The sequence below is a fragment of the Lytechinus variegatus genome, chromosome 6, assembly GCF_018143015.1.
Source record: "Lytechinus variegatus isolate NC3 chromosome 6, Lvar_3.0, whole genome shotgun sequence".
NCBI lineage: Eukaryota > Metazoa > Echinodermata > Echinoidea > Temnopleuroida > Toxopneustidae > Lytechinus > Lytechinus variegatus.
This window is the reverse complement of record NC_054745.1, coordinates 19,959,509-19,973,404: the sequence shown is the minus strand read 5'-3', so window position 1 is coordinate 19,973,404 and position 13,896 is coordinate 19,959,509. Positions and strand designations below refer to the sequence as shown.

The 13,896-nt window shown below is 36.5% G+C and overlaps 1 protein-coding gene across 1 annotated transcript in view; it reads left to right on the top strand.

The window, feature by feature from the left end:
- LOC121417161 (kinesin-II 95 kDa subunit) overlaps window positions 1-13,896 on the top strand; it is a 44,930-nt gene that overhangs the window by 11,463 nt on the left and 19,571 nt on the right. The window contains exons 4-11 of the mRNA XM_041610752.1: window positions 3,906-4,030; window positions 6,473-6,597; window positions 7,555-7,638; window positions 8,780-8,859; window positions 9,300-9,369; window positions 9,900-9,992; window positions 11,819-11,897; window positions 13,032-13,173. Coding sequence (XP_041466686.1) covers window positions 3,906-4,030; window positions 6,473-6,597; window positions 7,555-7,638; window positions 8,780-8,859; window positions 9,300-9,369; window positions 9,900-9,992; window positions 11,819-11,897; window positions 13,032-13,173 — 798 coding nt within the window. The remainder of the gene's footprint in view (window positions 1-3,905; window positions 4,031-6,472; window positions 6,598-7,554; window positions 7,639-8,779; window positions 8,860-9,299; window positions 9,370-9,899; window positions 9,993-11,818; window positions 11,898-13,031; window positions 13,174-13,896) is intronic.

Here is a 13,896-nt window from a genome sequence, read left to right as displayed (position 1 = left end):
TTTTTTCCAAAGGTTTCATTCCCCTTTAAAGATTTTGATTTGTGACATGATATTGCGAGGAGCTCCCCATACAGTACATGTACAGCATGAGAAATCTTTTCATTATTAAAGAAAGAGGTATTGAAATGATGTGTCTGATCAAGGAGATCTTGGTCTGATCATGGACCTACTAAATAAATGTACATGTAGGTCCTTGATCTCTGATGATATCAAACACTACATGTATATATTCACTTTCATTCTTTTTTTTTTTTAATTGGCATTTTGAGGAATTTATATCGCACAACATATGAAAGAGCTGCTCATCTGTGACATTATCAAATCAAAATTGTAAAAAAAAACCTTTAAAAAGTCAATTTTCCTTTGATTTTCACCAATATTTTTACTGCTTTTGTTAAAATCAACTTTCACCAGGACAATTTTCCTACAAAACTGATTTTTGAAGCAGTTGGGACTATGATCCAATATATTTGTCTCTTCGTTTTCCAACCTGAATTCATGTTGAAAGAGCTAGGCCAACACAGTGAATATTAATAGTCTCATCAAACAATGATAGCCTAATGTACATGTACATGTCTACATGTTGTAGTACATGGAACGATGACCTATATCATTTAGCAGTTAACGTACATATTTATAGGCCTTCAAGGACTGATAACCACGAACCAAAACATGCCCCCTCTTGATTTTGAGCTTGAACGCATCCCATCACATCCCAGCTGATAGCAGCGCTGTGAGTGTTATCATAGCAAGCGTGTGTGTATTGTATGACTCACCAAAGAAATGCGGGGCCAGAAAACCCATTAAACTCAGAATATTAACCAGCCGGTAAATTAACCTTCCAAACGAAAAAAAAAATGTAGGGCAATGAATACCGAGTTGAGGAACAGATGTGGGGAGTTTTGGCTGCAGGGGAAAGGATGAAGAGATTTATTGATGGAGAAAGATGAGTAATTTTTCTGATTGAATTTGTTTTTGGGAAGATGATAAAAAGGTCTCAATATGAGATGGAAGTGAAGAAACTATAGTCAGAGTTTCATTAATTTATCATGTTGATTTATACGTATTTACAGTGTATTTAAAACAAAAAAAACAGAGTCCCTGCATTCACTTACATGTAACACTTGTACATGTACACGTATGCATGTTTTTTAATTGAATCGAATTGAATCCATTTATTTTCCATTAAAAAACAAACATGCAATGTCAAGAATATTACAAATGACGTATGTAGTATACATGTACATGTACTTTTAAAAATAAGTGCAGAATAGTTTGTTTTACGTATTATGAAAATTGGATGCCCATGGAAGCAGTATGCTTGAAAGGTTGCTTCACCCAGAAAATATACAGTTACACAGATAACACAGATATCAATGATAATGCTATTACAGTGCAAAACTCAACCCACCCACCGTGCATGTACATGTACGTAAAGAACAGTTTATGTACAATTGTGTATATTTTATAAGCTTACATGTATTTAAATTTATTTTATAATAAGTTTCTTTATTTGTTTGTTTATCATTATAAAGGCTTTGTTTATCATTTTATGCCTCATAATGAAATGAAGTAAAAAATAAAGCATGCATGTATGCTGAAAAATTCATGAATTCACCAAAATTTGTTAGAATTATACTGGTTTGCGTAACATGCGATACATCTTGCGGTTCTATGACATTTTCTCTGGCGACAATTGCTCTTCTGTGAATTCCACACACTTCATGGAATTGCCAGCTTCAACACTGGATTTAATAACACTGAACCCTATCCTAAACCTAACCCTCAAGTCCTAAAACCTAACATGCATGTAAAAACCCTAAAACAGCTGTCAGGATCAAACCTGGGTTTTTGTTTACACCTACATTGTATTTGTTTGTTTTATCAGTTGTTTATCATTGTAAAGAATTCATGCTTCATAATGAAATGATATGAAATAAAGTAAAAAAAGAAACATATGCTGTATTAAGAATTTATTCACTCAAATTTATTAGAATTACATGTATATACTGGTTTGAGTAACGTGCGATATACCTTAATGCCCCATGACATTTGCTCTGGCGACAATTGCTGTGCTATGAATTACACACTTATGGAAATGCCATAAAAAAAAGAAATTAATTTTACTGTACCTTCAGTATATCAACAAATTATTTCACACCTGCTCCTGGAAGAAAAACAAAATTTAGTCATAATTGACTGTAAAAAATTGAAATTGGGCGTTTTATATTAAATATATGGCAGCTGCTCGTGTACATGTACATGTATGACATCACAAATCAAAATATTGAAATTCTAACAACTTCCTATATTCTTTGATGGATTTTCCTCAAACCATCGCCAATATTTGTTATTATTTTTCTGCTATTTTTTCAATAAACTTGTTATCAGGGTGAACTTGCCCTTTATTTCTTTGTTAAGTGTGACCCCCCCTCTGGTTTGCTCTGGCCATGGTTGTAGTAGTACATGTAGATCTATGCTCTGGCTGGCAGCTGAGAGATGAAGATGAGGGATTAAGGAGAGGAAAATTACATTCTATAAATAATTCTCCTCAATCCTTTCAATCTCTTTGTATGACTACATGTATGCGGCCTACTTTAAATATTCATCTCTTGGCTCTTTAGCAATGCTGTTTTCCCCGAGGCCCCAAAATATAAATAGAAATTGGAAAAAAACAAGAGATCCAGTGCAAGATTGATCATTTATAACTAAAAATCTTTTGCTTATGCAACATATGAAATGAGCATACATAATTGAATATTTCACCAATAAAGGAGCGTCATGAGTAAAAAAAAGATGTACATGTACATACATGTACATATGATGTTATGTACATGTAGTACAAAGAAATAGCCTATTCAAAATAATATTAAAAATGTATGCATATGAGGATTATGAAAAGAACTACATTGTATGTAATAAAAGAGGAGAAAAAAATATACATACATGTAAAGTTCCCAGACCAGGGGAATAAATCACACATAATGCCGCAACCGTAAGTTATGTTTCACCCAAACTTGGGTTGTAGATGTATTACAGTCCCGGGAAGGCCACTTACATTGATGAGTGGATACCATGCGCGACCAAAAAAACACGTAAAAAGGATGTCTTTTTCACGATAGGATAGGGCACGTTACGTACGTAACGTGATAAGGGTGTCAAAAACACAAAAATAATGAAAAAAGGGTATCTATTTCGCTAGGAAAATTACGTGTTTAGGGTCGAATTTGCGGGGATGATAAAACAAAATTAAAATGTTTTATAAAGGATGTCCTTTTTGCCCCAACACTTCGTGTTTAGAGTCCGATTTGCGCGGGGTGTATAAAGTAGGGTCGTACTAAACCGATAAGGTAAAGCAGATGACCGAAGGACCCGTTGACAATAAAACATTCCTGTACTTGTTTAGGGGCTCATTTCAGGAAATATCTGCCAAGAGTATCGTTTTGTTTCCAATACTTGTTAAGGGTAGGTTTTCACATGCCAATACTTGTTAAGGGGTGCATTTTCAGAATATGGAAATTACGTATTTAGGGTGCTTTTCGAGACCCCATGGTCGCGCATGGTATCCACTCGTGAATGGAAGTGGCCCCCCCGGGATTACAGTGTACTTTAAGAGACCTGCATGTTATGATGCAGTTGAAGGTCACATGGTAAGGTCAAAGGTCATTTTGAGGTCAGAGTTAAAGTTTATGTGGGAGACTCTCTTATGACACATACATGTAGCTCGGCAACCGTAAGTCATTTTTCACCCAAACTTGGGTTATCTATGTAATAGAAGACCTGCATGTTATTGTGTACCGGTAGTCTTTTCAGTTCAAAACAGAAAGACCTTTACAATGAAACAAAAATCATAAATTGAGTCTGTAATTCCATAAATAATCATTTGTTTTCTCCAATCTTTTCAGTTCTAAACAGATAGACCTTTACGATGAGACGTTCAGATCATTAGTTGAGTCTGTGCTTCAAGGATTCAATGGAACTATATTTGCTTATGGGCAAACAGGAACTGGCAAGACATTCACAATGGAAGGTAAATATATGGGTCCAGTCTCACAAAGTCTTGTAATTGATCCAATCGAACTTTAAAATGCCCCGTATTCTCATAGAGGTTTCATTTGTACATGTACTGGTTCCATGACATTTGCTCTGGCGACATTTGCTCCGTTAACATAACCTCCAAAACTAAATAAACTCCAATCCTTATCTTTACATTATTCTGAACCAAAAACTCTGTTACAATCCTAACTTTAATCCTATGCCATCTGACTGGAGCAAATGTTGTAGGAGCATATGTCTTGTCACCTTTATACCATGGTACATAACCGTGGACTATCCTGTTTTCGATTATAGCGCTTCATTTAGACACCCTTAGTCAAAATACCTATTTTTAATTGGACTTTTCTCAGTGTATAAATAAGCATAATGTGTACTTTTCAGAGATCTGCATATATAATTTTATACGATGGTACAGTTGAAACCTCTTGAGAATTCACAAGACTTTATATGGTTTGTATTCTGTTGGCCTGCTACTTGTAGTAGATAGTCTAATGCTAGTAAATAATAATAAATAATAATATAGCATTTGTATACATTAGGGCTGGGACTAAAACCCGGGTACCCGGGTCCCGCCCAGAAGTGTCGGGTACCCGGGTAGAAAAATCATTACCCGATACCCGAAAATTGCTCACCAGTATGACGTACATTTGATTTGTATTGCGTAGTGTAAGACATGATTGTAAACTCATCACAAAAGTACACAAGTCTCATTTTGAATCTCACCTATTACCCTCGAAATATCCATAAATATATTAGTTTTTCAAGTGATGATGATGTGACTGAGATCGTTCAATCGTCGCCATGTTTCTTTTGCAGCGCAGTGACGTCATCCAGCCACTGCGACGCAAGCCAATTTATGAATGAAAATATAGTAAGCATGCGCATTGCAAGCCTCAGCCCCACGCAGTATTCCGTCAAAACAAGTCTGCAATACTCTGTCACCTCGTACTAAATCACTTTCCTTTATTTCATATGAATTATGAAAGGTATTCTCAGAGGATCTGTTTTCTCACCGATACCACGCAAGTAAGCAAATTTTATTACTTCTTGCTTTTCCGTCAAAATCTTACGAAGTAGCGTCGATGTTGCATCGTGTTTGTGAGTTTGTAGAATCTATCGCTACGTGAACATAGTCAATTGATTTCCGGGTTTCGGAGCATACGAGGCGCCAGCCAATCACGTTCTTGATACCAGTTTCAGTTCATTATAAACCGAAAATGGTAACACGATCGTGATTGGCTGGCGCATTTGACGCTCCGAAACCCGGAAATCAATTGACTTTGTTCACGTAGCGATAGATTCTACAAACTCACGAACACGATGTAATATCGACGCTACTTCGAAAGATTTTGACGGAAAAGCAAGAAGTTATAAAAATTTGCTTACCTGTGCGGTATCGGTGAGAAAACAGATCCTCTGAGAATACCTTTTATAATTCATATAAAATATAGAAAAGTGGAATTCTAGGTCGATTTTGGTACGAGGTGACAGAGTATTGCAGACTTGTTTCGATGGAATACTGCGTGGCGCACGGGAGGCTTGCAATGCGCATGCTTACTATATTTTCATTCATAAATTGGCTTGCATCGCAATGGCTTGATGACGTCACCTATGGGGTTTTTCCACCAGTCATATTTCGAGCGACATGATTTTCGGTACCCGCCCGAAAATTACCACGGGTACCCGAAAAGAAAAAAACCCGAAAGTCCCAGGCCGGCCTAGTATACATGTAGGGCACGTATCCACCTTGCTAGGTTCTCAAGGCGCTCCTATATTACCCGGCTAAGGTAGTCTACTGATTCTGGTGCGCACAGCTTTTTTTAGGAATTGCTCCCTGCCGGTACCCATTTACCTCACCTGGGTCGAGTGCAGCACAGTGTGGATAAATTATTTGCTGAAGGAAAGCACGCCATGGCTAGGACTCGAACCACGACCCTCTGAAAGGCGAGAGTCAGAACCACTAGACCACGACGTGCCCACAGTGTACAGCACAGTAGTACAGTGAACACCATCATGACTATACCCGCTTGGTCTACTATGACTTTGGTCTAATTATTGTTTGGTCTGACTATCGCTCGGTTTAATACATACTGGCCCTTATTCTCAACAGAGGTTTCAATTGTACCATGGTACAAAACCATGGACTATGCTGATTAATTTCATTAACACGCTTCATTTTAAGCGTACTTTGCGGAAAGCGTGCATTTAATTGGATTTAACTTTGCGTATGCCATGAAATAAGTGTAGTTGTGTTAAAAGTCTGCATACATGTAGTCCTTGGTATTGTACCATGGTACAATTGAAACCTCGTTTGAGAACGTGGGCCACCACATGTATGTCTAATTCATTAATATTCCAACGCACTTATGGTGCAATTTTCACCTCTTAAATATTTTATTGCACTTTTTCATTACAGGTGTGAGATCCAACCCAGAGCTTAGGGGGGTCATTCCCAATTCATTCGAGCACATCTTCACTCACATAGCAAGGACACAGAACCAGCAGTTCCTTGTCAGGGCTTCATATCTAGAAATTTATCAGGTAAATATTGCAAGTAGTAGAAGTAGAAGTAGAAGAAGAAAGAGAAGAAGAAAAAGAAGAAGTAGTAGTAGTAGTAGTAACAGTAGTAGTAGTAGCAGTGGTATTAGTAGTAGTAGCAGCAGCAGCAGCAGCAGTAGTAGTAGTAGTAGTAGTAGTAGTAGTAGTAGGAGTAGGAGTAGGAGTAGTAGTAGTAGTAGTAGTAGTAGGAGTAGGAGTAGTAGTAGTAGTAGTAGTAATAGTAGTAGTAGTAGTAGTAGTAGTAGTAGTAGTAGTAGTAGTAGTAGTAGTAGTAGTAGTAGTAGTAGTAGTAGTAGTAGTAGTAGTAGTAGCAGTAGTAGTAGCAGCAGTAGTAGTAGTAGTAGTAGTAGTAGTAGTAGCAGCAGCAGCAGCAGCAGTAGTAGTAGTAGTAGTAGTAGTAGTAGTAGTAGTAGTAGTAGTAGTAGTAGTAGTAGTAGTAGTAGTAGTAGCACTAGTAGTAGCAATAGTAGTAATAGTAGTAGTAGTAGTAGTAATAGTAGTAGAAGTAGTAGTAGTAGGAGTAGGAGTAGTAGTAGTAGTAGTAGTAGTAGTAGTAGTAGTAGCAGTAGTAGTAGTAGTAGTAGTAGTAGTAGTAGTAGTAGTAGTAGTAGTAGTAGTAGTAGCAGTAGTAGTAGTAGTAATAGTAATAGAATTGTTATCAATGTTGCTATTATTGATATTATTATTGATATTATTGTTGTTCTGCTTCCTTTTAGTAGTATTATTGCTGTTATTGTTGTTGTTAATATTGTAATGTGACATGTAAAGCCCTAGATCCACTCTAGCTCTGCAGAGTGCCCAAGGTGCATGGAAAGTTAATAAGAAGGCAATAAAATTCTTTTGACCAGATTTGGAGGCCCGTTTGATATCTCAGCAGTTGAGATCACAGCTCAGACTCTTTCTCATGCTGTAAATGTAATTTCTTTTGTTTGTTTACAGGAAGAGATCCGTGACCTTCTAGCCAAAGATCAGAACAAGAGACTTGACCTCAAGGAAAGACCAGATACAGGTGTCTATGTCAAGGTAATCATCAGGGCCCTGTCTTACAAAGAGTTACGATTGATCCAATCAATCGTAACTCTATGGAAATCCATCAGTGCCATAATTTTTTCCCCAGGAAATTTGTAAAATGTGTTTTGTAAACCGAGGAAAACACACCAAATTGTCAAGAAATCAATGACTTTATGGATATAAATTCATATTTAAATTTTTTTTTGAAGAAACAAGCATTTCATATGTTGACTTTGCTGGCTTTCCATAGTTGCAATCGATCTGATCAATTACAACTCTTTGTAAGACGGGCCCCAGAACATCTTGTAGTTTCCACCTCTAAAGTCTGTTATAAGTTTCTGGTAACTCGTTGAGAGCGCCAGTACATTGCTACATAAGGCCTAAAATAAATATTGTTATATTGCCCTCGTCCGGCCATCCGTAAAATGCAAAAAGCAGGGTGGCTGTATAAAAAAAACCAATTTCAGTGGACCAAAAATATACAAGTGCAATGTTTTTGTCAATTTTGTGTCAAGATTTTTCTCAAATTTGTATTCAATGGCTTAAAAATGTACTTATATGCGCTGTGATTGGCAAAATAAGCAGGGGATTTGAGCGAAATATTGGTTAGTTTTCTAAGCCACAATAATACACTATCCCACATCTTGGTTATCTGGGTTGTCAATCTAGAATGTGATTGATTTTATCAGTACATTTCAAGATTTCACATATACAGCTTATGTACATGTAACCCTACCAGGGCCCCATCTCACAAAGAGTTGCGATTGATCCAATCAATCATAACTATGGAAATCCATCAGTGTCATAATATTTTCTACAGGAAATTGCAAAATGTCCTTTGTAAACAAAGGAGATCACACCAAATAGTTAAGAAATCAGTTTTGGATTTACATTCATATCTAGAATTTTTACAAATAAACATGCATTTTATATATTGACTTTGCTGGCTTTCCATAGTTGTGATTGATCGGATCAATCGCAACTCTTTGTTACATGTAGACGGGGCCCTGATCTAGATATACAATGATGTAACGATTTACTTCGGTTTTACAGTCTTTCTCATGAAAATCACTGTTAAGTGCAAGTACTTTGATTGATCTTTGCAAGTCAAAAAATAACTAATTTTTATAATTTTGTTTCCCTCTTATTGAAGGATTTGTCTTCGTTTGTGACGAAAAGTGTGAAGGAGATTGAGCACGTCATGACAGTGGGGAATAATAATAGATCAGTAGGGTGAGTGCATCATTCATCAACCATACAAGCAATCTTGTACTTGATATGTCAATTTTTGTTCCGTGAAAGCCATCTATAAAGTTACAATTGGTTAAAAATCATTACATGTGATTTTATAAGTCTTATGAAATTAAGGATATCAGCAATCTAATGATAGATATCAATAGTAACCTATTTATTGCAACCATCTCAACTAGAAAGATGCAATCAATGTGATTAATTTCAATTCAGAGTTTGCGGCAAACTATGTATTATAAAGTTATAAGATATCTGAAGAGATTGCTGGACTGAAAGAAAGATTGAAATGCCAGGAACAAGAAATACAGATTACAACTTAGATTGATATTTAGCAAATATAAGTAAGTTATAACTGATCATAACCAATGGCATATCTTGCATACATGCATCTCACTTTAATCTCCCATCTCACTTTGTCGTAGAGCAACTAATATGAATGAGCACAGCTCAAGATCACACGCAATCTTCATCATCACCATTGAGTGTAGTGAGGTAAGTCAACTAGATAGGTCACCAATACAATTCAGCCATTTTGATATGGTCACTTTGAAGATATGCTACATCTTTCAGCAATTCCATTCAAATTTCAGCATGCCATCTCATAATGAAAATGTTATGGAATGCCAGACTTGATATTACGAATCAGCAAAATCAAGTGGCTGTATTTATACCAGTTGCTCGTGATAGAAAATGCTTTACAGAGGCCCATTTATTAAAAAAAATACATGGCTAGAATATGCTGACATGTTTCAGTTGAATATTTTGTATACAGTCCCATACAGACATTTTTATGTGCAGTTCATGCAAAAGTGGGCATAAAATGTTGCATTATTGGAAGCAATCTATGATTGTTTTAGTAGTTGAGGGCATGATAATTCAGATTAGCTATTTATATATGTAGCTTGGTCCTGGTAGTGAGAACCGTACTCTAATTGGTAAACTCACTCGTAGATGTAGGATATACAATGTTGCATTCCTAGAAGAGGACTTGATATATTTTCCTATGTATTTTCTCTCGATAGCTTGGACCTGATGGTGAGAATCATATACGAGTTGGTAAACTGAATCTGGTAGATCTTGCAGGAAGTGAGAGACAAGCTAAGACCGGTGCAACGGTAAGACCTTAACCCCCATAGATCAGTGTCTGGGTTCCTTTTCATGAAGATTTGTTATTATAACAAATGCTCATTTAAACAACAAATTTACTATTGGCCAATAAGAGTGAAGGATTTCAGCAGCTTTTAATCATTGCAAACTTTGTTATTACAACAATTTTTATGAAATTGACCCCTGATCCTCAAATTGGCAACACATTTTTTCATTTTTTCTTTATCAATATTTTTTTTCCAATTTGAATTCAGAGTTTGTGAAGATTAATAGAGTAGCTATTTACAATCCATATACAGAAACTTCGGATGAATTAAGTATTCACTCAAGTCAAGCAATTTTTAGATCAATGCCCCCGTAACACAAGGGTAAAGCGATCAATGGCTGATATAAAACAACAATTCTGATTGGTTCCTTGTCAATCTAGTGAACAAATTGCGCATGCAACGATGATCTTGATAGGACATTCCATTTAACAGTTAATTGCTAACCTTGTGTTACGGGGCCCTGATCAAGCAAAACTCTTTGTAATCATGAAATAGACAAAGTGTCAACCTGGTTCAAAGCCAACAAACTCTCCCTTAATACAAAAAAGACACATTTTATGTATTTCAGACACCATTCCCATAACATTAACACACCGATTCACATTAACATTGACGGCACCCCCCTTGACCAGAAAAACCAATCTAAATTTTTAGGTATAATTATGGATGAATTTTTGACTTGGAATCAACACATTCACCATGTTACGATGTCCGTTTCCAAAAGTATTGGAATAATTTCTAAGTTAAAATTCACTCTTCCTGACAAAACTTTATTCTTATTATACAATTCATTAGTCCTCCCTTATATAACATATTGTAATGTCGTCTGGGCAAATTGTGGTTCTTTTAAACTAAACTCCATCTTTAAACTACAAAAAAGAGCAATCCGTATGTGCACAGGGTCACATTACTTGGCTCATTCTGACCCATTGTTTCATAAACTTAAAACCTTAAAAATCTTTGATATCAATACGATTCAAGTAGCTATCTTTATGTTCAAATACTTTAATAATCAACTTCCTCCGTCCTTTAATAATATGTTTAGGTTTAACAGGTCTGTTCATTCCTACCCAACCCGCACATCAGGAAACCTTCATCTCACCAACCCTAAGTTATTAATAACTCATAAATCAATTCGACATTATGGTCCCGATATTTGGAACAACTTTCCAAACAACGTTAAGTCATGTTCAACAATATACTCATTTAAAGCCACTATTAAAAGAAAAACCATTGAATCATATGCATCCCCCTCTTCAAGTTAATTATTCAACTGCCCTTTACTGCACCCGCACCTGCACCTGCTTTGCACCCACTTGATCAATGAAAGAAATTTATGTACCATTTTACGAGGCCGTCATCATTTTCAAGCTTAACCGCTCACGATGGCGGTCTCCTGCATTCGTTTAAACTGTTATTTTATTTTCATTGAATATTGCTACTTTTTGATATAAATTTTTCATTGCTTTGTTATGACTATTTCTTAACTTGTTTTGTAAAACTTAATTGTATCACCTAGATGATATGTTGAATATTTATGCTGAGTGCAGAAATAAATTCAAATCAAATCAAAATCAAAGATGGGACCATGCTGTGCCTTATGTCTTTGTGAAACACTGCCTTTGAGTTTTATCCTATACTATAATAGTATTCTCATGTATATGTTGCATCTATGTTGAAGTATTTTTATGTTATGCAGGGCCCCATGCTATAGTACTGATGTGGCACCCCCTGTTGAATGAAAGCCAAAAAGATAAAATAAAAATTATGAACCTTTTTCTTTGTAGGGTGATCGTTTGAAGGAAGCAACAAAGATCAACCTGTCGTTGTCTGCTCTCGGGAATGTCATCTCAGCATTAGTTGATGGTAGGTTTACAAAATGCCGTCACATTGTTCCGTGCAAGCCTTGCGGGTGAGTTGCTGGTGATTGCCCGCAATTCACCCACAACAAAGTTTTGAGCATGTTCAAAACTTTTCTGCATGCAAATCAGACGTGCGAGCAACTGAATGCGAAACAAGTGCGAGATACTGTCAATGCGGGCGACTTGGGGGCAACCTGTGGGTTCCCCCCAAAAAATCACCCACAAGTCACTCGCATGGAGCGATGTGAAAGGGCCTTCATTCTTTTCATTAAGATTAAAGTATATTTTCTGTGGAGTTATATACTGTGTGTCTCACAAAAGTGAAGCCCAGAATATGAAGTTACTTCATCTGAAAGATTTAGCGATTTGTCAGGCAAAGTTTGTAATGTTAGAGAATTTGATTTATTCTCCATTTTTCACTCCAGTTGCAATCTGGATAGCATGGCCAAATATGTATGTCAAGTAACGATGTCAAATTGTTTCGGACAAATTCTGCAGTGATTAACCCTAAGAAGACTGGGGAAAACTTTTAGCGATAAATCTGGTGCGCACATTTTTTTGACTGCATCGCTCGCTGACTTTTTACTTTCAAGTCTTGTGCAACTTTTGTGACCTAGCTGCTCCACCTGGGTACGCGGTTCTGATATTATGCATGATTTCGTAAGTGCATGCAGGCCCCAAATTGCTCAAAAACATGAATTTGTGTACAAATCCAATGCAAATAGTGTTTTTAGCCAAAATTTATAAATGTATCATTATTTTTCGTTTTATTGATTTCAAATCAATCAATTCCATCTTGTTTATGGTCAAAATAAAGTCCCCGACAATTTCCATTGAAAAAAAAATCAAAAACAGAAAGTTGAAAAACAAAGAAATAAGTAAGAATTTTAGAAAAGATCATTTAGATCATAAGGGGGGGCTGAATCAGCCCTCTTAAGTCTTCTTACGCGTCAAAATAGCCTTGTCTATTTAGGGTTAACCTTAAAGGACTGAGCTATTTGAAATTATTGAGGACTTGTGAGGGGGATCCTGGGCCGCCTTCTGATCTTGGCGCTTATTAATAAATAATTTGTTTTCAGCCATTGATTTCCACTGTTGTTTTCTCTTTCTCTCTCTCTTGATATTATTCTCCATCCAGGAAAAAGCAGTCATATACCATACCGTGATTCTAAACTAACAAGGTTACTACAGGACTCCCTCGGCGGCAACGCAAGGACAGTCATGGTCGCTAACATGGGTCCGGCTAGCTATAACTTTGATGAAACCATTACAACGTTACGGTAAGTTTAGTTCTACCTTTGCAGTGTTCTGGGTTTATTGTAGGACTTCCTATGTGGCAACCCAAGGACAGTCCAGGGGCCTGTCTCATAAAGAGTTGCAATTGTTGTAACTTTCCCATTATGGCAGCTACCATGGTAACCTTGATTTTGATTGGCTGCTGAGCCTTGTTGCCATGGTAGTTGCCATATTCGCAAAGTTACAACAGTTGTAATTCTTTATGAAAAGGGCCCCTGGTTTCTAACGTTGTTCCGGCTCGCTATAACTGTGTCGAAACCATTACAAGGTTAAGGCGAGTTATTTGCTTAATTCCCTTTATCTAACTAGTGCCCCACATATTGAAATCTATGTTTTTTAGCATGTAACCACTGTCACATATATTGAAATCTATAATGTACGCATTTAAACTACTCATTGATCCCACTTTTCAGACTGAAGTCTGAAAACTTATTTTCATCCATAGAAAACACAGGAGACTGAAGTCGGAAAATTTCTTTTCAGCCATAGAAAACACATTGTGTACGGAATGGCACATACTAGCTAATATTCAGAATTTCTCATCTCTTTGGAGTGGCATCCCTGACTACTGTCCCATATGTTGAAATCCATGTTGTAAGCATTCTTTGTAAAGAATTCTGTGACTGTCTTTTTAGGTTTGCTAACAGAGCCAAGAATATGAAGAGGAAACCAAAGACTTTTTCATCTCTGTTGAGTGGCATCCCTTA